This window comes from Papio anubis, chromosome 17, assembly GCF_008728515.1.
Source record: "Papio anubis isolate 15944 chromosome 17, Panubis1.0, whole genome shotgun sequence".
NCBI classification, from domain to species: Eukaryota; Metazoa; Chordata; class Mammalia; order Primates; family Cercopithecidae; genus Papio; species Papio anubis.
This window is the reverse complement of record NC_044992.1, coordinates 23,069,347-23,092,578: the sequence shown is the minus strand read 5'-3', so window position 1 is coordinate 23,092,578 and position 23,232 is coordinate 23,069,347. Positions and strand designations below refer to the sequence as shown.

General features: G+C 39.2%; 1 protein-coding gene and 1 pseudogene across 9 annotated transcripts in view; both read right to left on the bottom strand.

Annotated features, from left to right (window-relative positions):
• EFCAB5 (EF-hand calcium binding domain 5) overlaps positions 1 to 23,232 on the bottom strand; it is a 187,299-nt gene that overhangs the window by 39,749 nt on the left and 124,318 nt on the right. For all 9 annotated transcript variants that reach the window (XR_004179272.1, XR_004179271.1, XM_031657008.1 and 6 more), the window contains 4 exons: positions 22,404 to 22,481; positions 22,213 to 22,305; positions 20,481 to 20,695; positions 18,663 to 18,819 (listed from right to left, as the gene is read on the bottom strand). Coding sequence is in view for 7 of the 9 variants with exons in the window: in XM_031657008.1 (XP_031512868.1) it covers positions 18,663 to 18,819; positions 20,481 to 20,695; positions 22,213 to 22,305; positions 22,404 to 22,481 (543 nt within the window). In the remaining 2 variants the exon portion in view is untranslated. The remainder of the gene's footprint in view (positions 1 to 18,662; positions 18,820 to 20,480; positions 20,696 to 22,212; positions 22,306 to 22,403; positions 22,482 to 23,232) is intronic.
• On the bottom strand, positions 7,774 to 9,933 carry LOC103878714 (annotated as a pseudogene).

Sequence of the window (23,232 nt, the reverse complement as noted above, 5' to 3'; positions counted from 1 at the left end):
CAAAGCTGCTGGGAAGCTCCAACTGGGTGGAGCTCACAGCAGCTCAAGGAAACCTGCCTGTCTCTGTAGACTCCACCTCTGGGGACAGGGCACAGCTACACAACAACAACAACAACAACAAAGCAGCAGAAACCTCTGCAGACGCAAACGACTCTGTCTGACAGCTTTGAAGAGAGCAGTGGATCTCCCAACACGGAGGCTGAGATCTGAGAACGGACAGACTGCCTGCTCAAGTGGGTCCCTGACCCCTGAGTAGCCTAACTGGGAGACATCCCCCACTAGGGGCAGTCTGACACCCCACACCTCACAGGGTGGAGTACACCCCTGAGAGGAAGCTTCCAAAGCAAGAATCAGACAGGTACACTCGCTGTTCAGAAATATTCTATCTTCTGCAGCCTCTGCTGCTGATACCCAGGCAAACAGGGTCAGGAGTGGACCTCAAGCAATCTCCAACAGACCTACAGCTGAGGGTCCCGACTGTTAGAAGGAAAACTATCAAACTGGAAGGACACCTACACCAAAACCCCATCAGTACATCACCATCATCAAAGACCAGAGGCAGATGAAACCACAAAGACGGGGAAAAAGCAGAGCAGAAAAGCTGGAAATTCAAAAAATAAGAGCACATCTCCCCCGGCAAAGGAGCGCAGCTCATCGCCAGCAACGGATCAAAGCTGGACGGAGAATGACTTTGATGAGATGAGAGAAGAAGGCTTCAGTCCATCAAATTTCTCAGAGCTAAAGGAGGAATTACGTACCCAGCGCAAAGAAACTAAAAATCTTGAAAAAAAAGTGGAAGAATTGACGGCTAGACTAATTAATGCAGAGAAGGTCATAAACGAAATGAAAGAGATGAAAAGCATGACACGAGAAATACGTGACAAATGCACAAGCTTCAGTAACCGACTCGATCAACTGGAAGAAAGAGTATCAGCGATTGAGGATCAAATGAATGAAACGAAGCGAGAAGAGAAACCAAAAGAAAAAAGAAGAAAAAGAAATGAACAAAGCCTGCAAGAAGTATGGGATTATGTAAAAAGACCAAATTTACGTCTGATTGGGGTGCCTGAAAGTGAGGGGGAAAATGGAACCAAGTTGGAAAACACTCTTCAGGATATCATCCAGGAGAACTTCCCCAACCTAGTAGGGCAGGCCAACATTCAAATCCAGGAAATACAGAGAACGCCACAAAGATACTCCTCGAGAAGAGCAACTCCAAGACACATAATTGCCAGATTCACCAAAGTTGAAATGAAGGAAAAAATCTTAAGGGCAGCCAGAGAGAAAGGTCGGGTTACCCACAAAGGGAAGCCCATCAGACTCACAGCAGATCTCTCGGCAGAAACTCTCCAAGCCAGAAGAGAGTGGGGGCCAATATTCAACATTCTTAAAGAAAAGAATTTTAAACCCAGAATTTCATATCCAGCCAAACTAAGTTTCATAAGTGAAGGAGAAATAAAATCCTTTACAGATAAGCAAATGCTTAGAGATTTTGTCACCACTAGGCCTGCCTTACAAGAGACCCTGAAGGAAGCACTCAACATGGAAAGGAACAACCGGTACCAGCCATTGCAAAAACATGCCAAAATGTAAAGACCATCGAGGCTAGGAAGAAACTGCATCAACTAACGAGCAAAATAACCAGTTAATATCATAATGGCAGGATCAAGTTCACACATAACAATCTTAACCTTAAATGTAAATGGACTAAATGCTCCAATGAAAAGACACAGACTGGCAAACTGGATAAAGAGTCAAGACCCATCAGTCTGCTGTATTCAGGAGACCCATCTCACACGCAGAGACATACATAGGCTCAAAATAAAGGGATGGAGGAAGATTTACCAAGCAAATGGAGAACAAAAAAAAGCAGGGGTTGCAATCCTAGTCTCTGATAAAACAGACTTTAAACCATCAAAGATCAAAAGAGACAAAGAAGGCCATTACATAATGGTAAAGGGATCAATTCAACAGGAAGAGCTAACTATCCTAAATATATATGCACCCAATACAGGAGCACCCAGATTCATAAAGCAAGTCCTTAGAGACTTACAAAGAGACTTAGACTCCCATACAATAATAATGGGAGACTTCAACACTCCACTGTCAACATTAGACAGATCAACGAGACAGAAAGTTAACAAGGATATCCAGGAATTGAACTCATCTCTGCAGCAAGCAGACCTAATAGACATCTATAGAACTCTCCACCCCAAATCAACAGAATATACATTCTTCTCAGCACCACATCGTACTTACTCCAAAATTGACCATATAATTGGAAGTAAAGCACTCCTCAGCAAATGTACAAGAACAGAAATTATAACAAACTGTCTCTCAGACCACAGTGCAATCAAACTAGAACTCAGGACTAAGAAACTCAATCAAAACCGCTCAACTACGTGGAAACTGAACAACCTGCTCCTGAATGACTACTGGGTACATAACAAAATGAAGGCAGAAATAAAGATGTTCTTTGAAACCAATGAGAACAAAGATACAACATGCCAGAATCTCTGGGACACATTTAAAGCAGTGTGTAGAGGGAAATTTATAGCACTAAATGCCCACAAGAGAAAGCAGGAAAGATCAAAAATTGACGCTCTAACATCGCAATTAAAAGAACTAGAGAAGCAAGAGCAAACACATTCCAAAGCTAGCAGAAGGCAAGAGATAACTAAGATCAGAGCAGAACTGAAGGAGATAGAGACACAAAAAACCCTCCAAAAAATCAATGAATCCAGGAGTTGGTTTTTTGAAAAGATCAACAAAATTGACAGACCACTAGCAAGACTAATAAAGAAGAAAAGAGAGAAGAATCAAATCGACGCAATTAAAAATGATAAAGGGAATATCACCACTGACCCCACAGAAATACAAACTACCATCAGAGAATACTATAAACACCTCTACGCAAATAAACTGGAAAACCTAGAAGAAATGGATAATTTCCTGGACACTTACACTCTTCCAAGACTAAACCAGGAAGAAGTTGAATCCCTGAATAGACCAATAGTAGGCTCTGAAATTGAGGCAATAATTAATAGCCTACCAACCAAAAAAAGTCCAGGACCAGATGGATTCACAGCTGAATTCTACCAGAGGTATAAGGAGGAGTTGGTACCATTCCTTCTGAAACTATTCCAATCAATAGAAAAAGAGGGAATCCTCCCTAACTCATTTTATGAGGCCAACATCATCCTGATACCAAAGCCTGGCAGAGACACAACAAAAAAAGAGAATTTTAGACCAATATCCCTGATGAACATCGATGCAAAAATCCTCAATAAAATACTGGCAAACCGGATTCAACAACACATCAAAAAGCTTATCCACCATGATCAAGTGGGCTTCATCCCTGGGATGCAAGGCTGGTTCAACATTCGCAAATCAATAAACATAATCCAGCATATAAACAGAACCAAAGACAAGAACCACATGATTATCTCAATAGATGCAGAAAAGGCTTTTGATAAAATTCAACAGCCCTTCATGCTAAAAACGCTCAATAAATTCGGTATTGATGGAACGTACCTCAAAATAATAAGAGCTATTTATGACAAACCCACAGCCAATATCATACTGAATGGACAAAAACTGGAAAAATTCCCTTTGAAAACTGGCACAAGACAGGGATGCCCTCTCTCACCACTCCTATTCAACATAGTGTTGGAAGTTCTGGCTAGGGCAATTAGGCAAGAGAAAGAAATCAGGGGTATTCAGTTAGGAAAAGAAGAAGTCAAATTGTCCCTGTTTGCAGATGACATGATTGTATATTTAGAAAACCCCATTGTCTCAGCCCAAAATCTCCTTAAGCTGATAAGCAACTTCAGCAAAGTCTCAGGATACAAAATTAATGTGCAAAAATCACAAGCATTCTTATACACCAATAACAGACAAACACAGAGCCAAATCATGAATGAACTTCCATTCACAATTGCTTCAAAGAGAATAAAATACCTAGGAATCCAACTTACAAGGGATGTAAAGGACCTCTTCAAGGAGAACTACAAACCACTGCTCACTGAAATAAAAGAGGACACAAACAAATGGAAGAACATACCATGCTCATGGATAGGAAGAATCAATATCGTGAAAATGGCCATACTGCCCAAGGTAATTTATAGATTCAATGCCATCCCCATCAAGCTACCAATGAGTTTCTTCACAGAATTGGAAAAAACTGCTTTAAAGTTCATATGGAACCAAAAAAGAGCCCGCATCTCCAAGACAATCCTAAGTCAAAAGAACAAAGCTGGAGGCATCACGCTACCTGACTTCAAACTATACTACAAGGCTACAGTAACCAAAACAGCATGGTACTGGTACCAAAACAGAGATATAGACCAATGGAACAGAACAGAGTCCTCAGAAATAATACCACACATCTACAGCCATCTGATCTTTGACAAACCTGAGAAAAACAAGAAATGGGGAAAGGATTCCCTATTTAATAAATGGTGCTGGGAAAATTGGCTAGCCATCAGTAGAAAGCTGAAACTGGATCCTTTCCTTACTCCTTATACGAAAATTAATTCAAGATGGATTAGAGACTTAAATGTTAGACCTAATACCATAAAAATCCTAGAGGAAAACCTAGGTAGTACCATTCAGGACATAGGCATGGGCAAAGACTTCATGTCTAAAACACCAAAAGCAACGGCAGCAAAAGCTAAAATTGACAAATGGGATCTAATTAAACTAAAGAGCTTCTGCACAGCAAAAGAAACTACCATCAGAGTGAACAGGCAACCTACAGAATGGGAGAAAATTTTTGCAATCTACTCATCTGACAAAGGGCTAATATCCAGAACCTACAAAGAACTCAAACAAATTTACAAGAAAAAAACAAACAACCCCATCAAAAAGTGGGCAATGGATATGAACAGACATTTCTCAAAAGAAGACATTCATACAGCCAACAGATATATGAAAAAATGCTCATCATCACTGGCCATCAGAGAAATGCAAATCAAAACCACAATGAGATACCATCTCACACCAGTTAGAATGGCGATCATTCAAAAGTCAGGAAACAACAGGTGCTGGAGAGGATGTGGAGAAATAGGAACACTTTTACACTGTTGGTGGGATTGTAAACTAGTTCAACCATTATGGAAAACAGTATGGCGATTCCTCAAGGATCTAGAACTAGATGTACCATATGACCCAGCCATCCCATTACTGGGGATATACCCAAAGGATTATAAATTATGCTGCTATAAAGACACATGCACACGTATGTTTATTGCAGCACTATTCACAATAGCAAAGACTTGGAATCAACCCAAATGTCCATCAGTGACAGATTGGATTAAGAAAATGTGGCACATATACACCATGGAATACTATGCAGCCATAAAAAAGGATGAGTTTGCGTCCTTTGTAGGGACATGGATGCAGCTGGAAACCATCATTCTTAGCAAACTATCACAAGAACAGAAAACCAAACACCGCATGTTCTCACTCATAGGTGGGAACTGAACAATGAGATCACTTGGACTCAGGAAGGGGAACATCACACACCGGGGCCTATCATGGGGAGGGGGGAGGGGGGAGGGATTGCATTGGGAGTTATACCTGATGTAAATGACGAGTTGATGGGTGCAGCAGACCAACATGGCACAAGTATACATATGTAACAAACCTGCATGTTATGCACATGTACCCTACAACTTAAAGTATAATAATAATAAATAAATTAAAAAAAAAATAAAAATAAAGTGGAGGGGCCTGATAGATATAATCTTAATCAACTGGTCAACGTTGTTACTATGGGACTTCTGATGAGATACAATGAGAAGAACACAGCATTGCTTCTGTGATATATTTCTGACAAAGATGAATAACCTGAATTTAACCATGGGGAAACAGTTGATAAATCAAAATGAAGGAATACTGCAACCAACTTATAATCTTCAAAAGTGTCAAGGTTATGGAAATCAAAGAAAGATGGAAGACTTTCTTAGAGATTCTTTATTCCAGAGTTCCGGAGCAAAGGAATAGCAACAGGAGTTTTATGCTAGCTACTTGTCCAGTTTTCAGTTTCTTTAAAAAACTCTTGTGTGCTTTTCAATGAGACTTTTAAATAACTATGGCTCTTAATTTTCATGGTTTCTGTAACTTTGTGACAAAAAGTATCATCAAAATGCTTTTTGTTGTTTTGTTTTAAAATAAATGTTTTATTACTTCCAACTGTACTTTTTGCCTTTATTATTTTTAATTGATGCATAATTGTCCATATTTATGGGATACAGAGTGTTATTTCAATACATGTACACAATATATAATAATCAAATCAGCATAATGAGCATATACATCACCTCAAACATTTATCACTTCTTTGTGTTGGGAACATTCAAAATCTGCTCTTCCAGCTATTTGAAAATATACAACAAATTGCTGTTAATTATAGTTACTCTACAGTGCTACAGAACACTATAACTTACGCCTCATATCTAGCTGTACTTTTGTATCCATTAACCAACCTTTGGATATCCCCTCTACCCTTAACCTTCCCTATCTCTAGTAATCACTATTCTACTTTCTCCTTAAATAAGCTCAACTTTTTTAGCTTCAACATATGAGTAACAACATGTAACATTTATCTTTTTGTGCCTGACTTATTTCATTTAACATAATGCCCTCCAACCTCATCTATGTTGCTTCAAATGACAGAATTTTTTCTTTTTGGTGGCTAAATACTATTGCATTGTGTATATAGACCAATTTTTTTTATCCATTCATCTGCTGATAGACACTTAGGCTGATCTCATATCTCAGCTACTGTGAGTAATGCAGCAATAAACATGGGAATGTAGAAATCTCTTTGACATACTTATTTCCTTTTTTTTTGGATATATACTTTGAGTGGGATTACTAGATCATACAGTAGTTTTGTTTTTAGTGTTTTCAGGGACCTCCATACTGTTTTCAGTAATGGCTGTACTAATTTACATCACACCAACAATGTATAAGGGTTTCCCTTTGTCTGCATCCTCGCCAGCATTTGTTATTTTTTGTGCCAGGGTGAGATAATACCTCATCGTGGTTTTGATTTGTATTTCCCTGATTAGTGATGTTAAGCATTTTTTCATATACCTGTTGATCATTTTTCTTTTGAGAGATGTCTATTCAGCTCATTTACCCTTTTTTCATTTGAATTATTTGATTTTTCTTTTTCTTTTTTTGGCTATTGCTTTGTCTGAGTTCCTTGTATATTTTGAATATTAATCCCTTGTCAGATGAATAGTTTGAAAATATTTTCTCCCCTTCTGCAGGTTGTCTCTTCACTCCATTGATTGTTTCCTTTGCAGTGCAGAAGCTTTTTAGTTTGAAATAATCCCACTTGTCTAATTTTGTTTTTGTTGCCTGTGCTTTTGAGGTCTTTTCCATAAAAAATTTGCCTAGACCAATGTCCTGAAGTGTTTCCCTTATGTTTTCATGAGTAGTTTCATAGTCTGGGGGTCTTACATTTAAGTCCTTGATCCATTTGAAGTTTTTTTTTTTTTTTTTTTTTTTTGAGACGGAATCTTGCTCTGTCACCTAGGCTGGAGTGCAGTGGCACAATCTGGGCTCACTGCAACCTCTGCCTCCTGGGTTCAAGCAATTTTCCTGTCTCAGCCTCCCGAGTAGCTGGGACTACAGGCGTGCACCACCATGCCTGGCTAATTTTTGTATTTTTAGTAGAGACAGGGTATTGCCATGTTGGCCAGGCTAGTCTGGAACTCCTGACCTCAGGTGATCCACCTGCCTCGGCCTCCCAAAGTGCTGGGATTACAGGTATAAGCCACAGTGCCTGGCCCATTTTGAGTTTATTTTTATATATGATGAGAGATAGGGGTCTAGTTTTATTTTCCTTCATATGAACATCCGATTTCCCCAGCAATATTTGTTGAAGAAACTCTCCCTTTCCCAATGAATGTTCTTGGCACCTTTGTTGAAAATCAGTTGGCTGTAAATATATGGAGTTCTTTCTGGGTTCTCTATTCTGTTTCATTGGTCTATGTGTTTTTATGCCAGTACCATGCTGTTTTGGTTACTAGAGATTTGTAGTATATTCTAAAGTCTGGTAGTGTGATATCTATTTGTTCTTTTTGTTCAGGATTGTTTTGGCTATCCATGGCATTTTGGATAGCCAAATTTTCGAATTTTTTGTTTATTTATGTGAAAAATGCTATTGGTATTTGATCGGGATTGTGTTGAATTTGTAGATTGCTTTTGGTAGTATGGTCATTTTCTTTTTCTTTTTCTTTTTTTTAAAGGGGCTGTAATTGTATTTATTAGATTAACAAGGCAAATGTGAATTTTCTTTTCTATGTTCCGGTGAGTCTGTATTGGTTGACTCAGACAGACAGGAAGCCACAAGGAAACAAAGAAGTAATCATTTGTTGAGAGACGTGATTAACTATGTTCTTCCCTGAAGCTACTGGGATGGGAAAGGTCAGTGACTTCCTTAGAACCCTGAGACAATTGGGGGCTCTGGAGACCTGCTGTGCCCCTGCTACTGGAGCAGCCCCCCTGCCAAGGCAGCCTCAAGTTCAGGAACAACTAATTACCAGCTCCGGCATTCAGTTTGTCTAGCCTTATGATGGCTACATAGGCCACTTCCCACTGTTTTCTTTTCCGGCCTGGGTATCCCTTTTGGGGGAATATGTCTGTCTGTCTGAACCCCTTTCTCTTCAAATGGCTCTGTGGTAAAATCTGGTCATACCATGCTCCAGCACCAGGGGTACATGAGAGTACGCAGTCTGTGAGCGCCCATGAGGACTCGCGTGCTGGGCCCCCGCAGCCCAGGCTAGCTGTGGTACCAGTCAAGGAAGAGAAAGGAGAAGGAGCACACATCATGGGGAAGAAGAGGATCCACACGTGGAAGCCAGCGTTGTTGTTAATGGCCTCTCTTATGTCTTTGTTGCCTTCCTTGATATTTTCAGTTGCCCCCACAACTAACTGGTGAATGCTATCAATCTCAGCTTCCTGTGGCAAAACCTTTTCCGTGAATATCTCTTGAAGTCTGGAAATCTCAACCACTCTCCCTTCGATCTGCCTCACTTCATCAAACAAGCTGTTCATTTCACCAATTCGTCGCTGATTTTCCAGTTCAAACATTTGTATTTCTTCTGGGGATAATTCATCTTCACCTTTGCCATCTCCCCAGGTTCCCAATTCAGGTTGTGTTTCAGCCAAAATCTTTTCTGGATGTTCTTCAGTGGCAGGGTTTTCTTCAGAGTCTTTTGAAGGATTCTGTGAAACTTTCTCAGATGTGGATTCTCTTGTCTTTGTATTTGGTTCTGGTTTCAGCTTAGATAATCTTTTCTTATCCACCACTCTTAACTCGGATGGCTCTTTGTTCTGACTAAAGTTTACACACTGTTTTTTTTTAAGTAGTCTTCAGTGAAATCCAAAACAGCAGTCCTGTGCTCCTTCACTGCTGGGAATGTATCTCCTTGTGAGCTTCTGTTCGTAGTTGTTGAATTGTTTCTGAACAGGTCCTCATGGATATCTGGACATCCTGGTCTATCTGGTCTTGTTCTGTGTCTATCATCCTCCCAGGTTCAGACATGGTATAGCTATAAGCATTAATATAATCTTTCCTGTGTTCCAGAAGACAGTCTCTCAGTTTGCCAATGTGAGAAATCACTTCATGGGCCCGGCTGGAGAAGTCGCCCTTGGGCCAGGGACTGCGGCGGAACAGCTCATCCCGGCTGCCATCGACTCCGCCGCTCACCGCCACTCCCAGCGCCTTGTTCTGCGTCTTCACGGTCTTGACACTGGTCCAGAATCGCAGCGTGATGTCTACCGCCCTAGCGACCGGCACCGGCAGCCCCACACGGGACCTGCCCGCGTCAGCAGCTGGCGACAGCGGTAGTATGGTCATTTTCACAAGTCTAATTTTTCCAATCCATGAACGTGAGATGTCTTCCATTTTTTGGTGTCCTCTTCAATTTCTTTCATCAGCGTTTTACAGTTTTCCTTGTAGACGTCTTTCACCTCCCTGGTTAAATTTATTCCTATGTATTGTATTTTTTTGTGGCTACTGTAAATGGGGTTACTTTTAAAATTTCTTTTTCTTCTGGTTGATTGCTAATGTATAGAAATGCTACTGATTTTTTTTTTTTTTTTTTTTTTTTTAGGGGTGTCTCGCTCTGTTGCCCAGGCTGGAGTGCAGAGGCGCGATCTCGGCTCACTGCAAGCTCCGCCTCCCGGGTTCACGCCATTCTCCTGCCTCAGCCTCCTGAGTAGCTGGGACTACAGGCGCCCACCACCACGTTCGGCTAATTTTTTGTATTTTTAGTAGAGACGGGGTTTCACCGTGTTAGTCAGGATGGTCTCGATCTCCTGACCTCGTGATCTGCCTACCTCAGCCTCCCAAAGTGCTGGAATTACAGGCGTGGGCCACCGCACCCGGCCTACTGATTTTTATATGTTGATTTTGTATCCTGCAACTTTACTGAATTCGTTGATCAGTTTTAATAATTTTTTGGTGGAGCTTTTAGGGTTTTTTATATATAAGATCATATCATCTACAACAGGGACAATTTGACTTTCTCTTTTCCAATTAGATGCCCTTTATTTCTGTCTCTTTCCTAACTGCTCTGGCTAGGACATCTAGAATAAACGGATGTGGAATAAAAGTGGTGAAAGTGGGCATCTTTTTCTCATTCCAGATCTTAGAAAAAAATATTTCAACTTTCCCCCATTTAGTACGATGTTGCCTTTGTTATGTATGACCTTTCTTGTGTTGAGGTATTTTCCTTCTAAACCTAACTTGTTGAGAGTGTTTATCATGAAGGAATATTGAATTTTATCAAATGCTTTTCCTGCATCTATTGAGAGGGTCATATGATTTTTTGTCTATTCTGTTGATGGGATGTATCATGGTTATTGATATTTGTATGTTAAATAATCTTTGCATTATTGGGATAAATCCCAGTTGATCAGGGTGAATGATCTTTTATTTCCTTCTTCTTATTATTATTATAGAGACAGGGTCTCATTATGTTGCCCAGACTAGTCTTAAACTATTGGGCTCAAGTGATCCTCCTGTCCTGGCCCCCCAAAGTGCTGGGATTAGAGGTAAAGACCACCACACCCAGCCTTTCTTTTATTCTCTGTGTGAATGATCTTTTTAATGTGTTGCTGGATTCAGTTTGCTAGCATTTTGTTGAGAATCTTACATTTATGTTCATTAGGGATACTGGCTTATAATTCTGTTTCTGTTGTTGTGTTCTTGTCTGGTGTTAGTATTAGCATAATGCTGGCCTCATAGAATGAGTTTGGAAGAATTCCTTCCTCTTCAATTTTCTAAAAGAGTTTGAGAAGAACTGATATTAGATATTCTTTAAATATTTGGTAGAATTCTGCAGTGGAGTCATCAGATCCTGGGCTTTTCTTTGATGAGAGACATTTTATTACAGATTAAGTCTTGTTAATTGTGATTGGTCTGTTCAGGTTTTCTATTTCTTTTTGCTTCAATCTTGGTAGGTTGTATGTATCCAGGAATTTATCCATTCCTGCTAGGTTTTCTATTATGTTGGCATATAGTTTGTAATAGTCACTAATGATTCTTTGTATTGCTGTGGTGTCAGTAGTAATGTCTCCTTTTTCATTTCTGATTTTATTCACTTGGATCTTTTTTTTCTTGGTTAGTCTAGCTAATGGTTTGGCAATATGGTTTATCTTTTACAAAACCAACTTTTTGTTTTGTTGATTTTTTGGGTTTTTTTGTCTTAATTTTATTTATTTCTGCTTTGATCTTTATTATTTCTTTTTTTCTACTAGTTTTGAGTCTGGTTTATTCTTGGTTTTCAAATTCCTTGAGATGCATTGTTAGATTGTTTATTTGAAACCTTTCTACAATTTTGATGTGAGCATTTATTTCTATAAACTTCCCTTTCAATACTGCTTTTTCTGTATTTCATAGGTTTTAGTATGTTGTGTTTCTATTTTCTCTCGTTCCAAGAAATCTTATGATGTCATGGGACCTCAGTAGAAGAAATTTTAAAAAATAAATTAAAAAGTAAAAAAGTAAAAATTACAAAAAAAATTAATTTCTTCTTAATTTCTTCACTGACCCACTGCTCATTCAGGAGCACGTTGTTTAAATTCTAAAGTTGCTCTTGTTATTGATTTCTATTTTTATTTCATTGAGGTCAGAAAATATATTTGATATGATTTCAATTTCTTTAAATTTAATAAATTTGTTTTCTGACTTAACATGTGATCTATCCTGGAGAATATTCCATGGGCTGAAAAAAAAGAGGTGTATTCTGCAGCTAGCTGTTGGATGAAATGTTCTATAAATATCTGTTATGTCCATTTGGTCTAATGTTTAGTTTAAATCCAATGTTTCTTTATTGATTTTCTGTCTAAATGATCTGTCCCATTTATTGATTTTCTGTCTAAATGATCTGTCCCATGCTGAGAGTAGGGTGTTGAAGTCCCCAACTATTACTGTATTAGAGTTTATCTCTTCCTTTAGATTTAATAATATTTGCTTTATAATATTAGAGTGCTCTGATGTTGGGTGCATGTATGTTTAGAGTTGTTCTCTTGCTGAATTGATCCCTTTATCATTATATAATGACATTTTTCTCTTTTTACAGTTTTGACTTAAAGTCTGTTTTGTCTAAGTATAGCTACTCCTGCTTGCTTTCAATTTCCATTCATGTGAAATATCTTTTTCCATCCCTTCACTTTCAGTCTACATATGTCTTTACAGGTGAACCGAGTTTCTTCTAGGCAGCATATAGTTAGGTCATTTTTTGTTTGTTTGTTTGTTTGTTTGTTTGTTTGTTTTGAGACAGAACCTGGCTCTGTCACCCAGGCTGGAGTGCAGTGGTGCAATCTTGGCTCACTGCAACCTCTGCCTCCTGGGTTCAAGCAATTCTCCCACGTCAGCCTCCCAAGTAGCTGGGACTACAGGCACGTGCCATCACACCCAGCTAATTTTCATATTTTTAGTAGAGATGGGATTTCACCATTTTGGCCAGGATGGTTTCAATCTTTTGACCCTGTGATCCACCTGCCTCGGCTCCCAAAGTGCTGGGATTACAGGAATGAGCCACTGCACCTGGCCAGTTAGGTCATGTTTTTAATTTATTCAGTTAATCTATATATTTTAAGTGGGGGATTTAATCCATTTATATTCAAAGCTATTGTTGATAGGTGAGTACTTACTCCTGTCATTTTGTTAATTGTTTTCTGGTTGTTTTGTATATCCTTTGTTCCTTTTTTCCCCTCTTATTAGTATTGCAGTGTACTGGTTTTCTTCGGTGATAGGATTTGATTCTTTTATTTCTCCTTTGTATATCCGCCCTACCAGTGAGTTTCATATTTTTGCATGTTTTCATGATAGTGATTATCATCTTTTCACTTCCAGATATAGGGCTCCCTTGAGCATTTCTTGTAAGGCCAGTTTAGTGGTGATACTTTCCCTCAGTTTTTGCATATCTGTGAAAGACTTTATTGTTCTCTCATTTCTGAAGGACAGTTTTTCTGTATATACTATTCTTGGTTGGCAAATTTTTTTTTTCTTTCAGCACTTTGAATATATCATCCCATTCTCTTATGGCCTATAAGATTTCTGCAACAAATTCTGTTGTTATTCTAATGGGGACTCCAATGTTAGTCTAATGGTGATTCCCTTATATGTGACTTTTCTCTGGTTTTCCCTTATATGATACTTTTCTCTGGCTGTTTTTAGAGTTCTCTCTTTGTCTTTGACTTTTGACAATTTGACCTTAATTTGCCTTGGGGAGGAATTTTAGGCTGTATCTATTTGGGAAATTTTGAGCTTCCTGGATCTGGATGTCCATATGTCTCCCCAGACTTGGGAAGTTTCTAGCTATTGTTTTGTTAAATAGGTTTTCAACATATTTTCCCTTCTCTTCTCCTTCTGGAAGTCCCATAATACAAATATTTGTTCACTTAATAGTTATAATTGTAGGCTTTCTTCACTCTTTTTCATCTTATTTCTTTTTTCTTTCTCTGACTGGGTAATTTCAAATGGCCTATCTTCAAGTTCAGAGATTAGTTTTTCTGCTTGATTAATAAGTCTGCTGGTGAAGCTCTCTATTGTATTTCTATTTCATTCATTGAATTCTTCAGCTGCAGGGTTTCTGTCTGCTTCTTTTTTATGACTTCCATCTCTTTGTTGAATTTCTCATTCATATGGGGATTTGTTTTCCTGATTTTGTTGAACTGTCAACCTGAATTTTCTTGTCTTGTTGAGTTTCCTTAAGATCATTATTTTAAATTCCTTTCCTGGCAATTAATTAATTTCCTTTCTTCAGTGTCTGTTACTAGAGAGTTATATTCCTTCAGTAGTGCCATATTTCCTTGCTTTATCATGTTTCTTGTGTACCTACATTGATGTCTGTGTACTTGGTGGAATAACTGCCTCTTCCAAACTTTCTAGAGTGGCTTTTATAGAGGAAGATTTTCACCTGTAGTTGAAATTTTGTGTGCTCATTGGGATGGATGTGGCCACATTGTTTCCAGATAGGTGAAATGGTATAGTCTCTGTGCAGTTTCTTTAACTGTGTTCAACATCAGCAATACCTGTGGGCACCTCAGTGGCCTTGGCTGTAGAAAGTTTGTGAGAGCAGCAGCAGCGGCATATGTTATTAATGTCCTTGAAGTTGAGGGCTTTTGGAGTCCTCCTACTCTTGTTTTCCCCACAATGGGGAAACTTAGCTGAGGGGGATCCCTCTTGGTGTCAGGTCTGACATGGCCTATAAGCAGCTGCAGTGGCACTGGGTTCCAGGTGCAGTTGCTCAGAGCAGGTGTGGGGTTAGGGTCCTAAGCACAGGATCTCCCAAACTTATTGTGGCTCCTGAGTCTTGGGGTGCAGGTTTGGTTTCTGTGGCAAGGTTGGGTGTAGGTTGCCCATAGAGACACGATCTGTGACTCTGAGGCACGTCCTAGCAGCTTGAGCCCAGGAGGCTGGGCTGTAGCTGTGATTTTACCCCTGGGGGGCAGGGCACAGCACTGGCCTGACTCCAGAGAGGAAGCTTGCTGTGGAGGTTTGGGCCCGGGAGGAGGATATGGTTGCAATATGGGAACCTAAACAAATAAAACTCAAAGGCAACTCAGGTCTCAGGGCATGAGGCACTGTGTAGTAGTGACACAAGACCATGGAATGGTGGGGCTCAGCATTATCCAAGACACTGTAAGACCAGGTACAATGGCAGCAAGTAACCCAGAAAAGCAGAGCACAGCTGTTCTTCGGGCCTTAGGAAGTACAAGGAAAAGAATAGCAGTGACTCCACTTTCCAGGGAGAGGGGTATTTCAGCCACTCAGACTCTAGGGGTCTAGTACAGCTCCAGAGAAGCCAGGTACTAGAGTTGTTTGGACTGTAAGGCAGAGTTCCTTAGTTCAGCCAATGCTCTGTTTCCTTGGGACACAGGTTACGACATCAACTCAGCACTGGGTTGTGTAGCAGCTCAGTTTGGCCAGGGTACCAATTCCCAGAGGGCAATGTGCTGCTTCAGTTCAGGGCTGGGGGTGGCCAAGGCACCATTTCTTGGGATGCAGGGAGTTTCTTCAACTTAGGCACTGAGGAGGAATGACTGCTTTGAGTGGCCAATGAATTGTTTTTCTAGGAGGCAAAGTACTGTCTCAGCTTTGGCCCAAGGGAATGACGGGAGAGGGAGATGGAGTGACTCCACCTCCACTTGGCCTCATGTGGAAGAGCGCTTGCAGCTCCGCTTGGGGATGCTGGGCCACTGGCCTGAGATGGTTTGGTGGTGGCTTAGCCCCAGGGATGAAGGGGTGTCGTGACTACTCACCCCTGAGAAAGACACACTCCAGCCGTAGTTCCAATCCCAAGTTGGTGTAGTGCAGTAGCCACATGTGCCACAAGGGTCAGGGCACTGTGTCAGCTTCTTCTCTGGGGAGAGCACAGGTATGTGGTCTAGAGGCAGCTCCCTCAGCTGGGCTTAATGCCTGTGAGGACTGCAGGGGACCCCAGTAGTGAGCTGTGTAGGTGTCCAGGGTGTCGATGGGGGCTGCTGGGATCCTTTTGCTTACTTTCACTTCATAGGTAGAAGCTCTTCCCAGTTCCCACCTGATCCTGGTTGGGGGATGGGGTAGTGGAGACCTGGCATTGCCTTCTGTTCTCTATGTGGCCATCTTGAGTTTCTGTGCTCACCAGGATTTCTGCTACTCCTCTGAGGCAAGATGGCACTCTCCCTCAGTTATTTTTCTTAATGTAGTTGTTTATTTGTTGTTCTGGCTTGTCTTTGTGAGGGAAACAGGCCCTAAGGGCTTCTAGTTGGCCATCTTGCTGATGTTACCGAAATAAATGTTTCTAAAATGTTTTAATTATAAAAGAGTTAAATGTCCTACTGAAATAGAAATGAACATATTAAAGCAAATTTAGTCATTCAAATAGAAAATTAAAAGGCAAACCCAATAATGTTAATAGCTATCCTATGAAGAGTAATGGAGAAAAAATTACTTATTCCATTAAATTCAACAATGCAGACAGGTCACATGTTCTATAGCTTTTATTTGTGATGTTTCTGCCCAAAAAGATTAGGTTGTATCAGACAGGAATGAAAGGGGAAATGAGGCTGGGTGCAGTGGCTCACACCTGTAATCCCAGAACTTTGGGAGACTGAGGCAGGAGGATCTCTTGAGCCCAGGAATTTAAGACCAGCCTGGGCAACATAGTGAGACCCTGTCTTAAAAAAAATAGCCAGGCATGGTGGCACCGTCTATAGTCTTAGTTACTCAGGAGGCTGACATGGGAGGATCATTTGAACCTGGGAGATAGAGGCTGGAGTGAGCCATGATTATGCCATTGCACTCCAGCCTTGGCAACAGAGTGAGCTCTTGTCTCTAAAAAAAAGGTTGGGGGGGAAGGGGGATGACAGACTAAAAGTTTCAAGTTTCCTCTTCCATATAGAAATCTTCCATTTTGAGGACACCAGCAGAAACCTTTCTAAAAACTTCTAATCCTATGATTTTATGCTACTTAAATCCCAATTTTAAATCTTGGACAAAGAAGCAATAAGAGTAGAGCAAAACAAGCAAACAAACAAAAGAGCTGTTTGAAGATTTGCCAATAAGTTATTAGCAATGCTTGAAATTTAGAATCTTCTTCCTTTTTAAAGAGGATAAATCTGCTTTTCTTCTTCCATACTGCCATCAGCTCAGCAATCATCTCCTCAGACCAAATGGCTACCAATATGTGTTTATTGAGAGTCATTTTGTATAAGCCTGCCCTTGGAGAGAATAATTATTCTTGTTTGCAGGCATTTTTATCTGGCAGCAGATTCTGCCTCCTCATTGCTGTCCTTATTCTCATTTGCTGGGCTTAATCCTTCATATTTTATGCTATCTATCTGTCCCTATTGCTATACCTTACTCATATATATGATTCCATATACTTCCATGTAATTGGATTCCATATCATCTAATCTATGGGACTTCCTTATAACATTACCCTTAGGTTCCTTAAATTCTAAGATTCATCATATCTAAAGCCTTCATTTTACAAACAAGGAGACCTGGGTCTATGGAGGTTAAGGAACTTGCCAAAGATCACAGGATCATTTAGTGAAGATCCAGTATTGGAACCCAGCTGCTATAACTACTGTCTAGTGTTCTCTGTAGGATGTGGCTTTGTGTTACGAAATTTGCCCATCTTATAAGTGAAAATCACATCATTATGTCTTTTGGAATTTCATTAAGTAAATTCTCTTTGGATATATCATAAGACAAGCCAGGTAGTATAATGTAAAATTTGTAGAAGACACAGTTACTGAAGAGAACATGACAATTGATAAACTTAGGAACATTTGAAGCTCAACCAATACAATGATTTTTGAAAGGGCTGAAGAACTTAACTAACCTTGACAGTTCTTTCCCTTGTTTACTATATACTTTAAAAACTGAAAATCTGGTACACCAAAGTTAGCCAGCTAAATCTTTAAACCCAGTGAAGAGAAAAATAATTTAAATTAAGATCTAATAAAATGAAGAAAGGAATTTATCATACTGGAATGAGAATTTTAGTGGCTTTTGACTGGTAAATATTGGTCATAAGAGACAAATATAATACATAAAAAGTCACTAAGGAGAATAAGAAGTTAGTAAATTGAAGAGAAATTTGTAAGCCAGTGAAGACAAAGAGATAAACAAGAAGAGAGAACAAGCAGAACTGTGGAATGGCTTGGGTTCTTTTAATCTTAAAAGTGAGAGTAGCCAGGTATACAGAAGGAATATAACTATATAGATTTAAGATTTTGGACAAAGCATTCTGCAACATATTCCACTTCTGACTGTGCTGACAAATGCATAAGTCTTCTAATATTTTCACATCCTTGCCAACACTTGTTACTTTCCACTTAAAAGATTAGAGCCAGAGTTGGGCACAGTTGGCAGGTGCCTGTAGTTACAGCTGCTCAGGAGGCTGAGGTGGGAGGATCACTGGATCCCAGGAATTAGAGCCCAGCCTGGGCAACACAGTGAGACTCCCATCTCTATTTTTAGAAATTAAAAATAAATAAGATAAATGTATAGCTATACTAGGAGACATGAAGGGTTGTCTCGTGGCTTTAGCATAACCAGTATTTTAACTGTATATGTGTACTGGGAAACTTGAAGCCAAGTTAATTACCACAATTTAAATAAGAACATTGTTATATTTTACCTTTCTTCATAGATTCTTTTTCCATTCCCTCCTTGTATGTGTATAAGAGTTCATCAACTTCCTTCAGATCCAGGAAGCCTGAGCCATCACTGTCCCACTTCTGAAAGATGGCTTCTAGAAGAAGCCTCCGTCGGACTTGGAAAGCATTTTGGCTAAACTAGGATACAAACAGGATAATAAAGCACAGAAGATACATGTTCATTGTGCTAGTGTTTATTCCTAAAAAAGTCCAGCATCTTTTATTAAAACAGGTTTACTTTGGGGCTAAGCATGATATTAACGGAAAATGCAGTGATCCAGCAGTGGTGCATGCCTGTAAATCCAGCCGCTCAGGAGGCTGAGGCAGGAGTATCACTTGAGGCCGGGAGTTGGAGACCAGCCTGAGCAACATAGCGAGACCTCAGTCTTAAAAAAATTTTTTTTCAATTTTTTAGAAAAGAAAATACAGTGATTAATTTTAATCCCTTAAATACCATTTCTCTGTTTTACCTCTAGGCCAAAACAAAAACAAAAACAAAAACAAAACAAAACAGACATTCTTGTTTGGTCCCATGGTAGGGGGTTATCAGAACTTATTAACATTAGTGTCAACTCAAGTTGGTATACAACCTCCCACTGCTAAACTTGACTGGCTTTGAAGAAAAAGAACAACAACAGGGATTCTCTGCATTAGTATTCCTTAAGAATCATTTGTGTGTGTGTGTGTGGGTGTGTGCAAATTTCTTCTACAAACCTTAAGAATCTTTGACCATTCTTTTCCACTCCTTCTCTAGTTGTTCAGGAATGTGATAAATACACAGAGTGCTCTGCCTGACTTCTTAGTGGGATTTTAAAATTATTATTATTTTTATCTAGAGACAGAGTCTTGCTGTGTCACCCAGGATGGAATAGAGTGGCATAATTACAGCTCACTGTAACTTCAAATTCCTGAGCCCAAGAGATTTTCCCTCCTCAGCCTCCCAAAGCACTGGAATTACAAGCATGAGCCACTGCACCTGGCCCTTAGGGATATGTTTTGAGTGAAGGGGAATGAATGGCAGTGTTTAAATAATGAAAAATGGCTGTGTTTTAAAAATTCTTTTTTTATATTTAAGATTGATTATATTTGACATGAATTTTATTTATCTTTTAGAGTTTTCACTAGGCTAATTATATTAGTGAGATAGTAATTGATTTAATGTCTAGATAGATCTAATTGCAAAAATAAAATGAATATATACCTTTTGATTAAGTAGGAGGAACTGGAATTGAGAAGGTAAAGGGAATTGTCTAGAATTAGGCTGAAAAGACTCATAGGGCTGATGATTACTGAAAAAGCTTAGTGAAAGTAATTTACATATTTCATGTAAGAGACAAGAAATTGTTCATATAAGCTAATGTGTCACCCAAGTAAGTAGTAAGTTCTTAGGAAATATGTACTACCTGGGTGCTCATGAGTAAAAATATATACTCAGCCATAATCATAACCCAGGTGTGTGTACTCATAAAGACACTCACACACAGGCGTATAATGCACACACACACATCTTTGCATATATCCATATCTGCTTGTCAACCTTCAGAGAAAGAATAAAGCTGTACAATAAACCATCTCCTGCCAGAAGCAATCATGTTATTATTAAGGGAATGAGTTATCTGGGGTGTGATCTTAGACTATTTGATGATAAAATAGAATCTTTAACGGCTATGCTTGTTGAAATAAAGTGATCAGTTTGGTTGTACACTTTTTAACATAAGCCATATCAGGAGCAACTGAGGTGGAGAGATTTACTTATAATAGTGACCTCATTTGTATTATTAATAAATAATACTACCCACCTGTTCTAAGGCATTCATTTTCTCTTGTTCTGTTTCAACATAGCCCTCCTTAAAAAAGGAGGTGAGAGTCTCGCTGACACTCAAGGGAGCATCTTCACCAACAAATGTCTCCAGGAGTTGCACAAACTGGAGCAGATTGAATGAAACTCCATTGAAGGCAGTTCTGCCTTTTACCTCCTTGCAGGACTGAATATTTCTGATAATTGAGTGTAAATCTATCAAGCAGGAAACATTACCAAACAGTAAAGTGAACAAGTCTTTCAGTTAGGGAAAATAAATGAGTGCCTATTGTAATGAATACCTGCTATTTTTGCCTGTCAGGAATCCGTGCTCCCTTCAGGAGGACAGCATCCTCCTTTTTTCTTTGGAAAAAACATCTCTCCATTGTCAGTTCAGATGAGTCAGGTCATACTGTGCCTCCCACTCTGGTGCCATGGATGGTCATGTGATATACGTCCAGCTAACAATTCATATATGATAGCAATGTAACCTACTATAGGCCAATGAGAGTTAGCCTTAGAACTTTTGGAAGAACTATTAGGGACGAATCATTCTTTTTGTACTCTGATTGCTGAACTAGTAGAATATAAGCTTAGAGATGCTTTCATGGCCATTTTTGTCACAGCATGGAGAAAACTGTCTCAAATTGAAAGTGACACAGAAAAACAGGGCTCAGAGGGAGACAGACAGTATCCTGTTGCTATTGTTGAGCCTTTGAATCTAGTTGTGCCTGAAAACAGCTGCACTCTGAACTTTCTAGTTAAATAAATTACTAAATACCACCACCACAACTCCTTTCTCCAAGAGTCTTGACTAATATATTTACCTTTTAGCTCAATAGTATAATATGAAGTACATTTCATAAAATGTCAGCAAAGTGACTTCCATTTGATTTATTCATTGATTCAATCATTCATGCCCTTCTATATGAGATTTGATGTGACAAACAAATGATTACTCACAATTTTTATATACATTGGTAAAGCAAAATTGATACAAAGATGACTAAGAAGAACAACATGAATTAGCAGGCTGCAAGAGCTTGACCAATGCCATGCATTTTCACCAGAAAATTTGAGAATAGAAAGTTTGTTATTTGAGGCTTAAATGAGAGAAAAATTTGCAGGTAGGAAGAAGATAATCTTGATCTAATTTAGTTCTACAACTTGTTGATGTGAAAGCCAAAACAATATAATAGGATTTTAGTGAAATATGAGTGCTTTTGGAACAATCATTGTTAAAGACATGCTTTGTCTGAAAGCCAGAAACTACTCTGCTCTGCTGAGTAGATCTTTCTTTGTAAGTCTTCAAAAACAAGATAAGATTCTCACTTGTCTCATATGTTTAGATGTGGCCCTACCAGGGAAAGGCATAGCTGAAATGATTTCTATTGAGTTTTAGTATCTAGTATCTGATTTTCTCTGTATGCTTAGATCATAGCTTTAAAGTGGTGGTAGGGTCATATCATGGTTAAAAAATGTATACTAATACGATAAGTTTCAAAGCAGAAGAGCACTCGTCAATAGCACATTCTACCATCAATAGTACACCACCACCAAATACATCTATCTGGTATATATTTAGATTCACCAGCTTACGGACAAAATAATGCAAGGAACACCTTCCCATTCTGCCTTAGCTAAATGCAGTCTTTATCATCGAGTACCAGAGTAAATTAAATCCATCTATTGGACTGCCATCTATTCTTCCTACTTTCATTGTTAACATGTACCTGCGAACCTGGAGTTACCATAGATTAAGTTTGCCTGTTCCTCATCTTCAAATGTGACATACTTCATCTTCCAGTTGCAAGTAAAAAATTCACCTGTAAAAACACATTCCATAACACAGCCAATCAAACTTCACTTTCACAATATTTTTGTTCTAGGGTATAAATGAAAGGAGGATTAAATGAGGAGTTACCTGACCATGACTTTCCTTCTATTTTTTGGGACTTGGGTTCACAGGACTTGTCTTTCTGAACTTCCTTTTTTGTAGTTTCTAAAAGGTACAAATGAAAATGCTTATGAATTAGACATTACATATTCCATTAGCTATTCTAAGGTTAATAAGTGATAGAAATGCCTTGCATATGGAACACAAAAAACTCTAAGTACTTTCCCATATATGTAGTGTCGTAATCAACCACAGTGAATAAATTAATAACTTGAATTGTTGAAAGCAGCTCTGTAGCAAAAGCTATTATTGTATCCAATTTGGCCGTGCAAAATGAGGGCTATATTTCCCAGCCACCCTCACAGCTAGGTATTACTATACAGTAGCCCTCTTTTTATACTTGGGAGGATATGTTCCAAGATCCCTAGTGAATGCCTGAAACTGAAGATAGTACATATATTTTTGCAGTTTGAGGTGTGACAGAAAAACTAGCATGAGTTTCTTTTTCCTTCTTCACAATTTAATAAGTAAAAGATTTGTTCTTACTGTACATTTTAACAACCCCAGAATACAATTTTCTTTCTTTCCTAAGTTGAGAACTTTCATCCCTTCCTTCCTCCCTCCTCCCTCCCTCCCTCTCCCTCCCTTCCTTCCTTCCTCTCTCTCTCTCTCTCTCTCTCTCTCTCTTCTTTCTGATAGGGTTTCACTTTGTTGCTTAGGCTGGATGGAGTGCAGTGGTGCAATCATGGCTTATTGCAGGCTCAACCTCCTGAGGTTCAGGTGATCCTCCCACCTCAGCCTCCTGTGTAGCCAAGACTACAGGTGCATGCCACTATGCCCAGCTAATTTTTTTTTG